At 36.3% G+C, this 20,066-nt stretch overlaps 3 protein-coding genes and 1 long non-coding RNA gene across 5 annotated transcripts; all 4 read right to left on the reverse strand.

Moving 5' to 3' along the window:
* Positions 1–1,098: 1,098 nt before the first annotated feature.
* BLT (branchless trichome) lies at positions 1,099–3,048 on the reverse strand. Its single transcript, XM_086587600.1, has one exon. The coding sequence runs from the start codon at positions 2,229–2,231 to the stop codon at positions 1,281–1,283; it is 951 nt and encodes a 316-aa protein (XP_086443726.1). The 5' UTR covers positions 2,232–3,048; the 3' UTR covers positions 1,099–1,280.
* Positions 3,049–6,693: 3,645 nt separating this feature from the next.
* Positions 6,694–8,718, reverse strand: LOC147473303 (uncharacterized). 2 transcript variants are annotated; one of them, XR_015210493.1, is made up of 3 exons: positions 8,050–8,718; positions 7,844–7,954; positions 6,694–7,738 (listed from the first exon to the last, which is right to left on the reverse strand). It is a non-coding gene; the product is annotated as an uncharacterized LOC147473303 (long non-coding RNA). The 2 variants fall into 2 exon arrangements; XR_015210492.1 differs by having other exon boundaries at positions 6,694–7,954.
* Positions 8,719–9,698: 980 nt separating this feature from the next.
* LOC147473304 (beta-carotene isomerase D27) lies at positions 9,699–12,574 on the reverse strand. The gene is made up of 6 exons (XM_086587596.1): positions 12,038–12,574; positions 11,830–11,922; positions 10,911–10,972; positions 10,483–10,589; positions 10,140–10,235; positions 9,699–10,067 (listed from the first exon to the last, which is right to left on the reverse strand). Exons 1-6 carry the CDS (start codon positions 12,485–12,487, stop codon positions 10,018–10,020), a joined length of 858 nt encoding a protein of 285 aa, XP_086443722.1. The 5' UTR covers positions 12,488–12,574; the 3' UTR covers positions 9,699–10,017.
* A 719-nt stretch (positions 12,575–13,293) lies between these two features.
* CIPK9 (CBL-interacting protein kinase 9) lies at positions 13,294–19,490 on the reverse strand. Its single transcript, XM_086587595.1, has 15 exons — positions 19,022–19,490; positions 18,891–18,953; positions 18,694–18,765; positions 18,445–18,552; positions 18,246–18,326; positions 16,712–16,765; positions 16,489–16,614; positions 16,311–16,400; positions 16,024–16,146; positions 15,069–15,176; positions 14,489–14,605; positions 14,319–14,375; positions 13,812–13,886; positions 13,639–13,706; positions 13,294–13,561 (listed from the first exon to the last, which is right to left on the reverse strand). Exons 1-15 carry the CDS (start codon positions 19,211–19,213, stop codon positions 13,555–13,557), a joined length of 1,341 nt encoding a protein of 446 aa, XP_086443721.1. The 5' UTR covers positions 19,214–19,490; the 3' UTR covers positions 13,294–13,554.
* Between the last annotated feature and the right edge of the window lie 576 nt (positions 19,491–20,066).

A 20,066-nucleotide genomic window follows, 5' to 3' on the forward strand; every position in this document is an offset into this window, starting at 1 on the left:
TAATATATATTTTGTTTTACAAAAAATCAAGTTAACATTTAAAATAGATAGCATGAGTAAAACTGTCCGAATGATTTATATTCAACCTTAAGAGCCAGATTATTCTAACATAAAACAAATATGTTTTTCAAAATTCATAGGATAGGCCATTTAGCCTCTAGCATTCAACAAATGACCCCAAAGTTGTTTTTTTTTTTTTTTTTCGATAAATGTTGACACTCTAGTTGAACCTTTGCCAACAGATCGTCCATTCCAAAAATAATGCTCTAATTTGATCTTAAAACCTGTTTGGAACAACAATGTGATCATCGGATTGGGAACAACATAGGAATTTTTCAACCTTCAGATAAATATTACGAGATCAACATAAAAAAGCAGCAGACACAAAAAAGAAGAGCAGTTTCCACAGTCCAACCACCAAAATTTGAAGCTCTATGGATAAGATGGCCAGTAAGATTCGTCCACTGAGGGCTCATTTCTAAATACAAATAACTAAATACAGCACATGCATTGCATATTACTCTATTACTCGAGTGTTGAGATTATTTTCCTTCAGACAAGCCTGTTCTTATGTCTACGGATCCTCTGCAGTTTCAACTTTAAGTATTTATGGTGGGATTGGGAACAACATAGGAATTTTTCAACCTTCAGATAAATATTACGAGATCAACATAAAAAAGCAGCAGACACAAAAAAGAAGAGCAGTTTCCACAGTCCAACCACCAAAATTTGAAGCTCTATGGATAAGATGGCCAGTAAGATTCGTCCACTGAGGGCTCATTTCTAAATACAAATAACTAAATACAGCACATGCATTGCATATTACTCTATTACTCGAGTGTTGAGATTATTTTCTTTCAGACAAGCCTGTTCTTATGTCTACGGATCCTCTGCAGTTTCAACTTTAAGTATTTATGGTGGAAAGTTGAATTTGCATTTCCAATGCATCTTGCCTAACATTTTGAGCCTTTCCATAAAGGAAAAGTTCAAAGGTTTCATCGTCCAGGACACAGGGAAACAGAAGGATCAAATCAAAGATGACGTTAATTGGTTGTGTCATGTGTGTGGAACTGTGGAAGTATATTGACAATAATACTCTTAAACACTCCCCTTTCAAAGCTTATTTACCACACGAAAATCCATATACAGTGTCTAATACAGATGAAATCATCCCAATCAAGTTAAAAGAACATTCCAAACTTTCTAGGAAATATAAGATTATATTTTCATAAAATAGATAGAAGAGTTACGCAAAAATTGAGAGAGCGAGAAGCAGCTATTCAGCCTATAATGAGATTATCAGTTCGAAAGGGGCTCTTCTGTCTGAGTAGAAGTCGAAGTTGAGCCTTTTGACACTCCACCTTGGATCCCAAATGCCTGCCTCTTGAGCTGATTGCTCGAACCACTCTTGGGAACTCGACAAATCCTTTAATTCCTCTCTTTATATGCGGATTCTCAGCCTCCGGCGATGCTCTCCGCTTATTCTCAGTTGAACGAACATTGCTGTTACTACTAGTAATAGAATTCACAGTCGAAGTCATTCCTGTAGGTTCGTTACTAGTTACAGTTCCCACCATACGCTGCTGCTGCTCCTTCTTAGATGCTAACGCTGATTCGGACGTCGCTTTAGTGGAGAATTCCAACTCTGATATCTTTTCTTCAAACAAAATTTTCGCATCCGTGAGCTTCATCTGTACTCTTTCTTCCCTCAACACTTCAGCCACTCTCAACATCTTTCTCTCTTCCACCATGTCTTTCTTCATTCTATCCATCTCCACTTTTTCAGAAGCAATCTCCTTTGCAAGTTTTTCACAAACATCCTCGACAGCCTGTCTTCTCTTTCTCTCTTCTGAAAGTTGTTTGCATAGTTTCTTGTTTACTGTTTCCGCCTTCTTACGAGCCTTGCGTTCGAATTCCAACTCAGCTTTCAATTCGTGGATCTTGGCCCGAGCAATATCGAGTTCTGAATCCATTATAGATCGGATAAAAGTAAGATCCCAAAGACAAGCTGCAAGCTTACGCGCCGAAGGAGTGAGATAATTAAGAGGACTAATAGAATGGTGGTGATGTGGATAAGAGTTTCTAGAGTAATAAAACGGGTTCTCGTAAAGCTTCCAGCTAGAGTACTGGGTGGTGATTGTGGGTTGTGTGATGGTTTGGTTTGTGAGTTTTGGTGGGTCTCTTATCATCGCCATCATCTCCTCCATAATGTCTCCTTCCTTTCTATCCATCTTTTGCTATGTTATTTTTTCTTTATCTCTCATTTCCCTCTCAACAAACCAATTGGGGTAGGCCTACCTCCAATTTTTTCAGATTGTATTTGCTTAGATAGACTGTGGAGGTGAAACTTGAAAGAGAGGTCACATGTGCAAACCTCTCACCTCGAAATTAAATGGAACGTGGTCATGTTTGTGGACCTTCTTGTCCAAACTCACGTTTGATTATACCACCTCTCCTTTTATTGCTATTAGCCTCTATTACTATCTTCTCAAACTGACCTATCAAGTAAAAAAAGAAACGGATAAACTTCTTCTACATCATTTCCACTTCTTCACGATTATAGATTCATGGTCCTTACCGTCCTTGATCGATTTCTAAAGTTATATACCATATGATTCTTCATCAGGCCACATGAAGTCAGGGGAACTGGATTCCACGAACCAACCACAGCGAACATGTTTTAATTCTCTTATTATAATAGATAACTTTACAGTGAATAAGCTCTGTCACAAGATATACAGCCATTAAACCATCTCCACTTCTTACTCTGAACATGATGATCAGCCATTCATATGCACACAGCCGAGCCGAGCCTTGGGCAAGGCCCCAAGACAAGATTGTGCTGACATAGCTGACCAATGAGAAAAATAGCTGTTGCATGACTGTGAATCTGTGATCATAATGAGGGTGCTGTACGTTTTGTTGGCAATTTGGCATGAAATATATTTGCGTAAACGAAATTGGTTGGACCACTGGTTACTAATGACTGGACCGGACCACAAACAAGTATCCGAGGGAAGCCTAACCATTCTGAATGTATATGATATTCTGAGGGCGTGGAATATTGGAATGAGTGGTTTGAGGTAGGGGTGGGAATTTGGCCCTAACGACCCTAACCCGGTCCCCGACCGACAAAAGCCCCCCAAAAGTTCTTCACAACTAAAGCCCTCACAGAGTTTTGACCCTAATGCCTTCTAGACGTGGCTAAAATTTAAAAACATAGGCCCGACCCTAATTCAAATTTCATTAGTCTGAATTAACCAAGCCCTAACCGCCCCGCTTCACACTTTCACTATAAATACACATATCATAATTGTCCAACTCTTTGTTAAATATTTTCAATTAAAATAACATTGTTTTCAAATTTATCACTTACACCCAATATTCCAATAACTTGTCTTATATAACAAAACTTGTCAACTTAATGAAAAGAACAACGAAGACTAAAAAAAAAATAAGACTTTATTCCTTTGATCATCAAGTCAAAGTTCATAACTTATTATTCTCAATTTCTTTTCTCACTTATTTCTTATAAATTATATTTTTATTCACATCCAAGCCAAGTCTAAAAACTAAAGATTTCCTTCCACACTATTAAAGAAAATACGAGCAGACATTTGTAACATAGAAACCAAAAACAACCTTTTTGTCGGAAAAATGACATTTGTAATCTCAAACCTTTCTCCATCACTTGTTCAAAAGCCAATATTTTCATTTTCATATACAAAGCTCACTTTTAAATTAGAAGAAAGGTAATATTATATTTGTTTGAATCTATTATAGAAATAATTTATGATATTACAAATAGTTTAACAACTTCCATGACCCTTAACCAAAACTATTATGTTTCTTCTTTATATCTATTACTTCTTCCTTTCAAATGATAATATAATTATTTGTCTATGTATTTCAATTTAAAATGTAATTTTAGTGAGGTTTGAGTACAAGGAAGAACAAATTCCGAACTCTCGATTGTAATCTCAAACCTTTCTCCATCACTTGTTCAAAAGCCAATATTTTCATTTCCATATACAAAGCTTGAATCACTTTTAAATTAGAAGAAATGTAATATTATATTTGTTTGAATCTATTATAGAAATAATTTATGATATTACAAATAGTTTAACAACTTCTATGACCCTTAACCAAAACTATTATGTTTCTTCTTTATATCTATTACTTCTTCCTTTCAAATGATAATATAATTATTTGTCTATGTATTTCAATTTAAAATGTAATTTTAGTGAGGTTTGAGTACAAGGAAGAACAAATTCAACTCTCATGTACTTGATTCATTAGATTGTGGATGTGCATTTTAAATTTTTGACTTATACAGGATTATTACTAGATTGGTTGACTTTGAGTTTGTAGATTATTGTACATTTTATAATATAAATGAATTTTAAAACATGAAAAAAAAAGAAAATATATAGGCCTCCCTAAAGCCTTTAAAGAGGGCTTAGGGTAGAGTAAGGGCTTGAGGTTTAGACTTGTGACCCTATTGTATAGCCGACTTTAGGGCCAACCCTACCTAATATTTGAAGGGCTTTTTAATGTTTAGGGCCGGGCTAGCCCAACCCGGCCCATTGCCCACCCCTAGTTTGAGGCCAAAATCTGAGGTAAGTATCAGCAAATTTTGACCAACTCGAGGTGGAGGAAATAACAGTTGTAAATTTCGAATAGGGATTACCACCGGCGACACTCCCAATGTCGCCCTACGTTGAAAAAAGTTTTTAAAAAAATAACTCACGCAACATTCCCACTGTCAAGCCAAATTGAAAAAGTAAAAAATAAAAATAAAAATAAAAAAATAAAATCCATCATTATTGTCACCGCCAGGTCGCTTTGATCTAAAACTACAAATTTGCCTCCACAGATGTAGCTAGACAGTTGATACGTATCTCCATATTTACCTCCACCTAGAAATGGTTTTTGGCGAAATTTCAAATGGTAGAGACAAATATACAGTTGATACCTCCACCTAGAGATGCTCTTACAATTAGTGTTGCTTGAAAATTAAGCATTTAATTTGCTCACAACAACACTAACTGGGATCCCCAAACAATAATTAGAAGAACATTCATATTCTCCAAGATAATGACCCAAATCATGCCTAGAAGGCTAGAAGAGGAACATCTTAATTTGGAACTTTGAGTCTCCCAACTTACGTCTGATTCCTCTTGTTGGTTCCTAATTAAAAGTTTGCATGTTTACCATTGATAATAATAAAAACATTAGTTTATTCCTAGTTAATGCTAAAGAACACTAGAAAGAAGTAAACTAAATTGTTCTTACGTTTATGATCAAAGTTCTACTTTCAATTAATCATGCAATATAACTAGAGTAAAGAATTCGTTCCACTCTTAATTGTTTAGATGTTAACTAATTCAACACATGACAAACAATAAAACTAATATAATGAAAATTGATTTGAATCTATTCTAAATTAAACTAAAGCAATTAAATATGAACTTATGAACATGAAAAATAAATTAGAGAGAGTTGAATCCACCTTGATTTATACCTAATATGCTAACATAGAGTTTGTTGCAAAACCCTAATCTTTACGTTTAAACACAAGTTTCAAATATAAAAGTTAGACTTTTAATTATTCCTGATTACTTATCGTATCTCCAGTCATATAATAATTAGTATGAGAGAAAGTTTAAATATATTCTCATGGCGGATTAACTATCATCTAGCCTAGATTAATTCTACTTATGTCTAAGTAGAGAAACCTAGGCTTGAAACTTTAAAACCCAGACTGTGGGCTTTTTAAGTAGGCTTTTGTAATGGAAACGATCGAACGGTTGAGCATTATTTTCAGATCACGCGCCAACCAACGTCGACTCCACCTCAAGCAGCGTGTAAGCATGGCTTGAGAGGTAAGTTATTAACCTCCTCGAAGCCCCTATAAGAGGACACCTTGAGTGTTACAAGCATGCTTACCTGATTGTTTGAGTTAAATTTTTACATTGTCTTTTAAATTTCGCGTATAAGGCCAAACCCAAGCCAAATAACAACCATTGGGGGGTTATGACCCAATGTAGTAACCGGACGTTGCTTGTTACTTGAGGCCTAGACAAACAAAAATTAAAATCAATCAACTAAAGCCTAAAATAGTCACGCTCCTCCAGAAAAAAATAAAAATATAGCCACAAGGATTTCGAATAAATAATTACCAGATTCCGGTGGACCAACTACCTTTCTCATTCTCCTCTCTCAAATTCATCGTGAGTGAATTTCTTAGTAGCACACCACTTGGTGAAGTGATTATTTTACTCTTCTGAGTTATGTAGTAGATTCCACCTAGTTTCACGCCCAACTATTCGTTTCGAACAGTGCATAGTAATCTATAAACCAAACAAATATTTTCAAAACTCCAAAACACACAAATGAATTTCTATTGTTTGTGCATCATTCTTGTTTGAGCATTCATGACTTATCAATATATATTGCAACCGTCATAAAATTACAATACAAACCCAAAATTTTGTTCTTATTGTGATAGTCCGTATCATTAGGCGTCTTAATGCCCATCATATACCAAGTTTGAGCCTATTATAGAAAACTTTTATAATTACGAACCTCAATTTTCAAATAGATACTGGTAATTTAGTGTAGCTACTCAATCTATCAACACAATCCAAATCAAAACACACAAAATATTGGCCATGATGAAGAGCAAAAATCTTCCATTAAAGCCCAATTCAATATATTAAAATCTACCAGCCTGTAATATATCTAGTCCAAACATCAATAAACATAATTCAACTCAAAATCAAAAAGTATTTCATTTAAAAACAATTAAAAGAAATTGCTGACACACTATGTTTTCCATTTGGACTCGAGATCTCTACAACCGGGTACAGAGATTATCTCTGTAACCGTGTTATCTCGTCGTTGAACCGAATCCGAGATGTGTGTGTGTGCCTCGATACCTGTGTGTGTGCTCCGAAATGTGTGTGTGTGTGCACCGAGATATGAAATGTGTGTGTGTGTGGATCAATCTCTGTACCCGGTTATAGAGGAACCGGTCTCTTTCCATTTTTGTACCCGTACTGCCGTATAGGAAGAAGTCCCGTTCTTGCAAAGATAATAAGAACTTAAAAAATTAGCATACTGAAACTTTATTATTCCTTCTCCAGTATCCTTCCTCTATTATCAGATTTCTCCTATTATCAGAAAAATAATAATAATAAATAAATAAATTGTCAGATTTCCCCCAAATTCTCTCATCATTATCAAAATACTCCTTTGACACCTTTGAATGGGAGAGTGGGGAGAGAACATTTATTCATTCGATTTAAGAGAATGGGAGGGAGGAATAATCACCGAGATAATCCTTATCGATAGTGAAAAGACCAACATATCCCACCCCCAAGAATGAAAAGACGAAAATACCCCTGTGACGTAAGATAGCAATAATAACTCTTCAGGTTTAGTGAGTTCCTCTAGGCCTCTAACGAACTAGCTCCTGCTACCTAGTTTGCATCCAACTGGAAGCTCGACTGAGGTTCCGGTGAGTCTCAGACAGGTGGAGCAGCTCTGAACAGCTTCACTCCAGTCAACCTGCACCATACACTAATGCATGTGTTACCTTTGCATTTGGGAACTGACAGCCAGCAAACCTCATTCGCTTGGAAACAAGACAGTTCTGCAAGGTCTCGTATGCTATATACTCTGTTATCCCCTGACATGTTTTCTCGATCAAATCTAACTCCCTGTCTCCCTGAACCTTGCAATATCAAAAAAATTCTATAATTAAAATATAACGATCCCATACAAAACTAACCGTGCGAAAAGTTTTAAATCACAATACACTATCGGTGCAAAAGGTCACCACAGCCAAATATCAGCATGAGCATATTAGCAATGCTGGACCCTCAGGCAGCACGGTTTTAGATGACGCCTCATAGTCATTAGTGACGACTTTCATGATTTCAGCATGCATCTACGTACAATGTCCAAGATCAGATTCAATTAAAAGGAAGAAACAAGACATAAAATCAAATACAAACTTAGGTAAATGAATTCCCGTAACTTTACATCATAATATTTTTCCCAACAAAATACAATCTACAAAGACGTAAGATAATCCCCCAGTAGCAAAGTTGTAAATGATCCCTAGGACTCAATAATGATTCCTTTGTCTATGTATGATACGCAAGAAAACACTCTCAATCGTAACAACCTTCATCTTCTCTGTATGATGTGCATAAAAACATGCTTTAAATTGGAGATAAAATAAAGAAAGAAGATTATACTGTAGTAATGATTTTGCGAGAAAACACCCTAAAAAAAAATAGTTGTTTTGAACATGGTCTCAAGCACAATGTACAAAGGGGGCGTAAGCTGATCCTTAGGCAGATCTAGACAACAAAATAAATATTAAGGATTTTCTTCGTCTATGTATGATGTGCAAGAAAAGATAGTCGACAAAAAAGACCAAATAAATGAGTTTCTCAATAAAAGCTAAACAAAATTCGTGTTGAACATGCTCTCGAGCGATCTATAAAGACGTGAGATGAACCCTTCAATGTAGCATAATTTTAAACTCAATAAATGTTGTGAATATAACACTAACGTACCCACTACAATAGATTAATCCTACACAAGGATCGATCTTTCTTACTAGACAAGACTTCAACACCCTCCAAAGTAATCCCAACACTTCTCAATATCAAATAACAAGTATCTAAAGTAAAACAATTAATATAAAAAGAAGAACAAACCACAAGACGAGATATATATCGCTATTCTAAGAATTTGCCTACGCCCACACCCAAATTTTACTAGATGTCCGGAGAATAGACATTAAAGTCTCTCAATTCACTCACAAAGAATGAACACTCAACTCACAAAGAATTGGTCACTTATAATCTCTCTCTTTCTTTGTTTTGGAAAAATTAGGTTTCTACATAAAAAACCTATATTTATCCTATTTCAAAAAACTTCTGAAAAAAAGCAAATTCGTGCTTAAATACGGTGGAGCGCGGGTCGCACCCTTGATCAGGCAAAATTGAGCACAAGTCGCGCTGAAGAGCCTATAAGTCACCAAATGCATGAGCGCGGGTCGCGTCTTGTCTAGGTGTAAATGGAGCGCGGGTCGCCCCCTTCACACCAGAATGAGAAAACATCTTTTTTCTCTACAATAATGCTAGTACGTAATTTTGCTTGGTTACCAAGCAAGACACGGTGACATTGTTCAAAAACTCGAAATTCAGTACAACTCGAAATTTCATTTAGTCGAGTTGGATCGAAAACTTGAGAATCAACTCGGTGAGTTGGAATTGCCCATGTACATGTATATCCAAGTTATTTTTCCATTAGAAGTTCTCTTAGTGAGTTTTAATAAATACGATTTCCATTAATGTCAGCAATAAATTGATGTCCAAATGGTTGGAACTTGGAAGTGCTCACATAGTTAGTTTAGAGGTAAGAGGTCTTCTGTTTAAGTTCTTCTAGTTTGATTTTGTGAACGAAAAAGTTTATTTTATTGTGTGGAGTGTGGGTTTTCTTGGCAACTCGGTGAGTCATGTAAAACGAGTTTGGACAACGAGTCTCATCGAAATCCAACTGAGTCGAGTTGACCGGGAGAGTTCCACTCGATGAGTTTTTCAAACAGTGCACGGTGAGTTACGTTTACAACTTTACATAGTCTTATACAATTATACTGATCAAAGAACGAACTGAGATGGGAAAATAAACTTTGTCTTACTTTCTTATTATATATATAGAGACGGGGAACAATAAAAGGATTTTAATCTTAATTACAAAAGAGTTTAGACATAACCATGATGATTCTTACATTTGAAAAGGGATCTCATATCTACAACAAAAAGATGTAGGGAAAACTTTGATTCTGCCAAGTTAATCAGAAAGAAACCTCAAGTGTGTGTTCTCACTATTGTGCGGCAGGAGATGTCTTTGTTTACTTGTTAAGAGTAAACAGACCGGAGTGTTTGCAGCGCCTTCACTTCTACTGACACTCCCTGATGCAAACATATATGTTTCTCATGCTTGTAATTTAGGACAAACACTAGAATCAGGGTTGGCGACAGGGCCTATAACAAAAAAGCCGTAGTTAGATAAATAAAAACTTTATATCATATTTTCTTAATGCATATATGGCTTACATATGCTTGCATAGCAGGGTTGGTTGGACACGGGATCTTCCTCAAATGTGGGAGGTACTTGGCCATACACCATATCACAACTCATATCTTCAAAATCTGCAGCGAAAGTAATCAAATGACTAAACAGAAATTTCTGCCATGAGGTAGGATAGAGTCTGCTGCCCGTGGCAAACAAATCAAGTAGTTAATTAAACTTGGTGCTTGTCGAGCTGCATTTGGGATGCTTTCAATTTTTAAACAAGCTACTAACATATACTCTAAGTTTGATGACAATTTGAGAGGGCACACGAATTAAATATTTCCGGGTTTAAGTATGAGAAACGAACTGAACAGAGAAACTTACTGGGGATCATGGTTAGGGGAAGTCCAAATTCATTTGTGAAGAAATCTTGAGTGGGAATCTTGCACATATTGACACACTGTCCAACACATCCACTATTCTCCAAATACCTAATTTAGATATATTTGGAAAGCTTCAAAACAGCTTGCACGTCATGTATATATATGACATACAAAAATGACATGCAATCTTACCTACCTACACAATAAACTAAGAGCTAATTTTCTGGAGATGTGATCTCTACAATATGGAGATCATCTCCAAAAAAAAATCAGCTCCTTTGAACACGTCTAACCCCTGCCAAATGTTGAGTTCAATCAAGTTTGAAATTTATCTAACGGTCCAAAATTTTAACACTCTTTTGACAAGACTAGACACATCCAATTGAACTGATTTTTTGTGGAGATACCAAGCACGAGAGAATAACCTACCTGCACTTCTTTATGTGGACTCCACTTTTCTGCTTCATCCCATCCACCTCCACTTCTATGACCTGAGAGATATCTCATTATGAGTACATATATGCAGTAATGTGAAAACCAATTGATATCAAGTAGTACTTGGTTATCTAGGATGTACACTTGTATAATTTGTCTTCCTCAACCATCAAGCGTTTTTTGAACAAAAATGTGGTTGTTTGCCTAATAGTGTTAATAGCATGCTTGCTATTAAACATGAGATAGGGAATTTGGTGATGGAAAAATGTTCATAGGATCTTGGCAGAATGTTCCACTACCAAAACCATACAAGATGATGCAACCTTTAAGAAGATTGAAACTACTAATCAAGTAAACGGATCGAACGATCTAGGCTTAGAGGGTGGGGGGGGTAAAAGGTAGTTTGGTAGGTTTATGTCTGTCCTCAATTTCCATCCTTTCCTCTCCCTCTCCCTCTCCCTCTCCCTCTTTCATTCTCAACCAAACCTAACTCTCTCTCTCCCCACCACAAACCCATCTCTCTCTCTCTTCTCCACCTCCGCTCATGCCCCCACTACTTGCAGTTATCTAGTAATAGGATCCAAAATTTATTATTTCTTCTAATAACAAAATAGTGCCGTAGAAATAAAGTATTATACCATCCATGAGTGGTTTCTCTCTATTTTGTCTGCACGAGTAATCGCTCAAGAGCCGCAGAAGTTACTTACGAGAAGTAGACAATTTAGTGCACAAACAATTAAGGAAAACAGTTAAAGTGGGAATAAAAGGATGGCAACATAATTAAGCATTTGAATCCGTAATCCAGGATTAATACGAAATAACTGTTACTCCACAGACTCTGCGTAAATCAAACATTTTGTGCGCACAATATAGAAACTGTTACAAATTGGTGCATAAAGTTTGTGACATTTACCTCAGAAGGCCCAACCAACCAGTGAAAGAATGGTACTGTTAGTGCCGCATTGAACTCTGCCGCCCACTTCGTTGGTGGAAACAATTTACGGAACTGCAATGTCGTTTAGATCAGGTACATTGATAATGAAGTCGTTGACAATGATAAAAGGCTGTCGTGCCAAATTATAAGAAACTTTGTACGAAATAATAACAAAATGAGGTAGTACCTGAGCAGGAGCACCAGGAGGGAGCATAGACAAGAGAACCTCTCGCACAACTTGCTGCTGTTGTTTCCTTGACCGCCCTTGCATTACCTTCTTAGAGACATTTACGAAGCTCTCGTAATCGTAGTCTAACAAACCAAGGTTTTTACTCTCATCTGCAACTTTACCAGTACTTGATGAAGCAAATTTATCCATCTTTCGGGCGAATAAAGCCATAAACACCTTCTCAAACACACCATCTTTGTATAGTGTTTTCTGTCCTAGTGGCGCAGGTTCTCCTGATGGTTCCGCAATTCCACAACGAACACTGAAACATCGGTAGCCCATCTGTCTCCGGGTCAATTCAAGAGGGGGGGACCGCAATCTTACGGTCCTTAAGCTAAGGACTTCCATGAATGGTGGATGAAGTGCGCAACGTGAGCACCAAATGGCAACCAAGAGAAGTATGTACATCTTCTTTACCACTTATATTATATCTGTCTTTTTAAGCCAGCCGTGTAACTTGGTGGTCCAAGGGATCCAGATTCTAGAGGCATCAGTAGTTGTGAATGAAGATTGAAGAGGACAAGTGGCCAGAGGCGCCAAGTTGTTGTGGACCTGAATAACACGAGCTCACTTCATTCAGCCCATAACAAACCATGACCATACACGTCCATACTTCTGTAGAGGATATATAGTTTTCAATTTCCCCGAATAACCCTCACAAAATTTCTTGTTTATTAAGAGAACCAACTTTACTCCAAATGTTTTGCCACTGCCTATTAAATATCCCCAAAAATAAGGAATAACATACTACTACTCCCGCCAAAAATTCATCCTTACTAATATGCTTAACAAATCAATTATATAGAGACTAGGATTTGACAATTGGGTAGAGAAATTCAATAACAGAAGCTTGTGGGAGGGCTTTCTTTACCAAAAAACAGACGGACGTTATTGTCATCCTTGCATTGCTTAGCAATTATTTGTGTGGAAGTGGAACAACATTTGGAGAAAATTACGAAAAATTGTGGTGCACTCCTTTTCTAAACTAAAGTAGAGGATCATTAATCAATGAATGATGAGGAATGAGACATGTAACCCAATGAGAGCACACATATTTTTGTTTTCATCTTCCCCTGCTACTTCTCATACCCCTTAAAAGTTGAAACTACGCCAACAAATTCACGTGTTTTTTTTTTTTTTTGAGCAAAAGGGAGTTGGCCCTAAAAAAGGAGCCGGCTCCCTGAGATTACAAATTCACGTGTTGCTATTCACTGTTAGGCAATCTTAGACACCAGTTTTTAGGTGGCACCTTTTTCAAAAGAATAAACAACAACAGAACGGTGTTTCTGCCCTCTCAAGTGCCTTTACACATTGCCAATCAAAAAAAAAAGAGCCTTCACACTCGGAATGGTTCACTATCTGGATCCATGTCTTACATGGACCACCATGGTATCATGTGTATCTCAAAAATAAATTACACGTAAATGACACATAAATGGGATAGCTAAGAGGCTTTCCCTCGGAAGAACTGTTGGTTATGACCTGCACAAGAAACACCATCAGAAAAAGAGTTTTTGTCTTAAATTTGTTAGCCGGTTCAATGAGCATCTAAAATTTACCTCTCCTCGGGTATTGCATCAGCTTTCCAGACAATATCTTTTAACCCTGATGAGAAGTTTCTGTAGAACTGTCATTCATCAAACAAATAAGTAAGCAATTAGCACACCTAATCCTCAAAATTTTCCAACAAAGAACTTTTTCTCGTATAAACATAGATTTTTCATTGACATGCCTTGTGGAATTCCAATGTGTCGCCTCCAGTCTTCCGTAGTTCAACCATGTGCAGAGAAGGAGCTACCTCGAACACCTAAAGTGGAAATATATCAAATCCTACAGTTCTTCTTAGCCTGATGAAACTAGCAAATAGAGAAAATTTCTTCTAGTTAACCTGAGAGTCTAATTCACCATAGCTTACTAGCAATACTAGCCTGATTCATCATAGCTTACTAGCCTCATGAAACTAGCAAATAGACAATGTACGCAGTCACGTACTAGCAATACTCACTTACGAAGGCATCTTCGATATGATGGTTTGAAGTTTGAACAAAAAACGCATCACCTATCAATAACTTAAAAAGGCTCAATTCTACATTTCTAACAATAAATCTTCTATATTAGGTAGACTTCTGATCTGTTTTTGCCTCTACTCATCTAGTACTCAACTGAGCAGACGAAATAAATAACGAAACAGCCCACAGATAAGAACAGAGTTCTTATTGCTCAAGGAATCATTTTGTACCTCTGTGGCGACAGAAAGATGGCCCTTTCTTCCAGTCTTGTCACCTTTCAACTTCATCTGCAATATGGTTGGCATTGCCAAGTTAATCAAATGAGTTTGCTAAAAATGCTTAATCATATAACTTGTGAAGCGTCCTTATCAATATACCATATTAAGATGCAGCGCTTTACCTTGTAATTATTCTTGTGCACATTAAAACCAAGAGGCTTGGCAGCTTCCTCTATTTTAGACATTATTTCATTTGCAGGGCGCTGAGAAGTAAAACGTGTTTCTCGGCTGACAAGACCCTATAGTTCGAAGGTGCAAACAAACGATTACAAAGGTGCATTCATTAGTCAGTCTGAAAAATGAAAATTTTAGGAGATAAGTCCTTTCCCACTCACCCTAATTTGCAAGTTTCATAATAAAATAAGAGACCTTGCAGTTGCAGGTCACAAATATACAAATCAAAGGGAAAGTATTGTTTCTCTATTCTGTTAGAATAAAGGGGAGGTAGTAAGCAGGACAGACCTGCTACATCAAGTTCCTAGAAGGAAATAATGCTGAAGTGCTGAACTGAACAACAATTTCAAATCACATGAAGTAATTTAGGGTATCAATGGCTTCTAAGATTAACCCCAAGTACTGACAAGTTTGGTAAGCGAAAGACAAGGTATACTAACTAGAAATCAGGTTCAACACTCCGACGTTGCAACTAAAAATGAATAAATTCACATAACAGGGAATCTTTTGTAACCTAATGATAAATACCTCTTGTTTCTCAAATAAGCTTCCAAGATTGAAGCATTGTGATCTAGAAATAAACTCAAATGCATTCATTGATACAGGTTTTTCTTTCTTCTCTGTTACAAGATATTCCTGCAAAATGGAGTGTCACACTAAAATTAAAGATCCCAATAACAAGTTCACTCTTCAACCATTTTTAAAGGTTCCGTCTTCGAAAAGAAAGGACGAGATACATTACAAGTTTTTCTTTGTTCACCAGCACAAACTCAATAAATTGCAAAGGGGAACAGTCATGGTCATGTTGCTTGTTGTTTTGACCAGTGGCTGGTGAACAGAATCTTACAGTTACAATAACACCACTGAGCACAGGGAATAAAAAAAAACAGTCTGTTGAGCTCCTCAAGATACTTCAGAAAGTTATGGACAGTAACGTGATAACAGCTGGTTCTAACGAGTTTGTTTTTAGAATGACAGGATTTGCGGCGTAGCTTGTTGCACGCTTGTCCTAATTATTTGTAAAATTCATTATCAGTATCAATAAAATTTTCACTTAAAAAAAAACACAACTAAGAAACTTTAAGAGTTGGGGAATGGTGACTTTGAGATGGGCGAAACAACAGAGAGCAACGACGGAAAAGATGGAGAAGCATGAGGAACCTTGCAGGGCCAACTAGCATTGTTTCATTCTGTTTAGTTTCGATAATTTTGGCTTTTAAAACAATAGTCTGTTGAATTCCTCGAGACTTCAGAAAGTTATGGACAGTAACATTATGACAGCTGGTTCTAACAAGTTTGTTTTTAGAATAATAGGATTTGCTATTCAGAAAGGACTTGCAGCGCAGGTTGTTACACGTTTGTCCTAATTATTTGTAAAATTCGTTATCAGAGTATCAATAAAATTTCCACAAAAAAAAAAAAAGCATAAGAGCTCAATTAATCAGAAATTTGGAATGTTGAAGATATGAATTAGGGATCATACCTTTGAGTCGTTAAATACAGCAACAACATCATCGAGGCTTACGTCTTCTCCTTGTTCAAAGTCTGGTGGCTTGTACCCTTTCTTAAACCATTCATTTTCTAGTATGTCCAGGATTGTAATTCTCTGGGGAACATAAAAAGGTATAACATTATAGAAAAGCCAAGCACATCAAATCTAGGATGCTGATTTCAATACAAAACGAGCTCAAAGATTGGGATTGGGGTCAGAAATTTAACTATAAAACCACTAGCACAGAAGAAGCTTTCTCAAGAGTGGGGACAACTTACAGTACGAGGATTGGGGTCAAGGATGCGCTTAATTAGGTTCTTTGCGCTAGACGAAAACCATGAAGGACACGTAAAATCAGCCTTGTTGATCTGCAGTTTCAGTGAACTAGATCATGCATCACTTCTCTGATCAAATATTCATATTGAGATGGGAAGGAAAGCATATTTAAGTAGTCACCTTTCTGTACAGAGATATTAGATTTGACTCATCAAAAGGCAAGTAGCCAGCCATAAGAACAAAAAGAATCACTCCACAGGACCATATATCTGCTGTTGTTCCATCATAACCTTTATCATTAAGAACCTAATATAAGAAAAATACCCAGGAAAAATACAAACTGTCATAAGATGCAATAGTGAAAACCAATTCATGATTAAACCGCATAGAACCAGAAAAATACCTCTGGAGCAACATAATTTGGTGTCCCACAAGCAGTGTGAAGTAGGCCGTCTGCCTACAGTAAATTAAAGAGGTTTGCTCTTAGTTTATCATTATCTACCAATAGATTGAAAATTGAAAGGCTTTTTCTAACAGGGCACCTTTGAATGTGATGTGATCATGTGAGCAGACAAGTGTAACACAGAAAAAAACCCAAACCCAGATATTGTTATGCTATGGAATATTAGAAATTTTCGTGATAAGAGAAAAATTAAATAAATGAAAAATGGGAAACTGATAGTTTGACCCCAAAAAAAAAATGAAAGAAACATATTGCAACTTTAATACGTTAGTCACAATTCCTTATGACAAAACCATAAAGCTCCGAGCCTCCCATCTTGAAGCAACTAACAGCATATACCCTAGATTACATTGACACGGGCACGTGTGTCGGTGTCCGACACGGATACGGGGTGTCGGATACTGCGAGATGTTGGAGATCGACACGGGGACACAGCCCATGTAAGAAAAGCCCAATAAAAATTAAGCCTATTTGCAATGTTTAGTTAGACATAAAACACAGCCCATGTAAGAGAAGCCCAATAAAAATTAAGCCTATTTGCAATGTTTAGTTAGACATATAAAACACGCCCCAAGTAAGAGAAGCCCAGTAAATTGTTTTGTATGCAAGCCCAAGTTTTGAACAGGTCCAATGTTTAGTTAGACTTTTTGTCATTACCCAATACCCACCTCAAACACAAACCCTAGATCTGCAACAAGAACTCAGCCGAAACCACCACAAGAATCAAGAGGAAGAAATGAGACGAAGTTAAAACAGGTAACCCACTAAGTCTTCTTCCAATCTTCTTCTTCTTCTTCCAATCTTCTTCTACTTCTTCTTTTCTTTCTTTATTTCTTTATTTATTTTTCTATTGTTTTCAATTTTTTCTTCTTCTCTTCTAGGTCTGCCGTTTTTAGGTGTGTCGACACGCGTATCTGTGTCGACATAGTATCGACACACATTTTTTTTCAAAAGTGTCGTGTCCATGTAACCTAGCATATACCTAATCCAGACACAAAATCCCTAGAAGTAGTATGATTGATTATTTATATGACCTTTTCTAGGTAATGGAACCATTGGTTGGAGCCCTAAATACAAATATATAATCATTAGTATACTAGACTGCATATTCTTTAAAAAAATCTCCGACTATTGTTAGAGTTCTAAGGGACATCTTCCGTGGGGCAAAGAGCGGGTGGTCCATTGGGACTTGGGAGTTCAAGGGAAAATTTTGGGAAGTTTCAATTATTGTAAACTCTTATTTTCATATATATATATATATATATATATATATATATATATATATTGAATTGATACAAGGCCGAAACTAATAAGGTTGTATCCTCTTTTTCTCTTTTCTCCCCAAACTTCATCTCCGTTAACAACAACCACTACGTCACATGATCTACATCATCATCGTCATCAACAACAACGACAACAAAAGCAGCAATGACAAACAGAATAACAGAATTTAAGAGAGGGACGTAAGACCTACCCGAACTTGCTGGGAGAGCGCACTCAATCCAAAATCTGAAACTTTAAGGACACCATATGAGTCTAAAAGTAAATTTTCAGGCTGCAGAGAAGGTGGTAATGCAGTAGAAAAATAGTAAATAACAGCATCATAATTAGCATAAAAAATAAATTTGCTATAGCATATGTAAATAAACAACTCAAAACTGAGTTGGTTCAACCTTCAAATCTCTGTGGAACACGCCTCTACTGTGGCAGTAATCAACAGCATTAATAAGCTGCTGGAAATATCTCCTAGCATCATCCTCTTTGAGTCTCCCATTGTTGACCTTAAGAAGAAAAGATATTATGAGGCAATGTCACTAAAACACATTTATAAAAACACGATAAGCAGTATATATAAAAATTATCAACTTGTGAAGAATTTCTCAAAATGCATTAACACAAGTCCCATATAAGCGATGTCTTACTATTTTGTCAAAAAGCTCGCCTCCATCAACAAACTCAAGCACAATGTATATCTTTGTCTTGCTTGCCAGGACCTATACAGACCAAACATAAGGTACGGAGTAAATTGATACAGCAACCAAACTTGGATATAATAATAGCAAAAGAAAAATATTCTGGAATAATAATAATAATAATAATAATAAAATGATAGTTATACCTCAAAGAGCTGGACAACATTAGGATGCTTGATGAGCTTCATGGTAGAAATTTCTCTTTTGATCTGTCTCAAAAGAAATGATTAAAATATGGGATTACGAGATAAAGTATCGAGATTAGAAGAAAGCAAACCTGTTCGACCATCTTGTGACGGAGGACCTGGTTCTTGTCAAGAATCTTAAGGGCAACGGAGTCATTGGTTTCCAAATTCTTTGCGTATTTAACCTTTGCGAAGCTGCCTTCCCCCAACGTTTTCCCCATCTCGTATTTCCCTACCCGAGTCCGCGTCGTCCCACCAGCAGCAGCACCACTACTAGAACTCATTCTCGACAACCACCACCGCGCGTCTTCCTTAGTTATAGATAGATAAAATAAGAGTCGGATCTTCTCTATTTCTTTATTATTATTATTTATATTAATTAATGAAATATTTTCTCATTCATTCTCATCAATTATTATTATTATGGATGGATGGATAGATCATAGATAGATATAGATAAACTTGTGGGACCCCAATTTTCTTCTTCACTTCTTCTTACCCAAACACACGAAACTTCCTTTTTCCTGTTTTTACCCTTCACGTCACTCTCCCTCTCTGACTAGTCTCGTAACAAATTATCCTTCCCTCTTATACTATAATAACAGGCCGTATATAAACTATATTTCTCAGATAGTAGTATGATTTTGTCTAACCTAATAATTTTTTAAATTTTAAATCTAAAAAATAATATAAAAATATTAGGAAATTTTATTTTTTAAATAATATAAACTAATTAATAAATAAATAATAAAATTTAAAATAATTAAAGTTGCCATTTTCAAGAACTACGCCTGTAGAACTACGCCTCACTTAGCATAATTAGATCCCACGACGTGAAATTTGTCTCCTAACCAAACAACGTTATTGAAAATGCACGTTTCATCGACAGAGATTAAACTTGGACTACGTATACAAAATATAGTTTAGCTTCGTTAATCAAGGTGACTCATAGAAAACAACAATCGCATACAAAACTTGAGTCTTCATCTCCAACTCATGTCTCTCATTTTGGATGTTGGGATTACATTGCTATAGAATATGACTAATTTATCCCTTTAAACTCTTCAAATACTCGATCTTCAATACCAAGTCCATTTTTCCTTTTTTGTTAATTTTGTTTAGAGATTTAAGCCCATC

This window comes from Coptis chinensis, unplaced genomic scaffold (genome assembly GCF_015680905.1).
Source record: "Coptis chinensis isolate HL-2020 unplaced genomic scaffold, ASM1568090v1 utg279_pilon_pilon, whole genome shotgun sequence".
NCBI lineage: Eukaryota > Viridiplantae > Streptophyta > Magnoliopsida > Ranunculales > Ranunculaceae > Coptis > Coptis chinensis.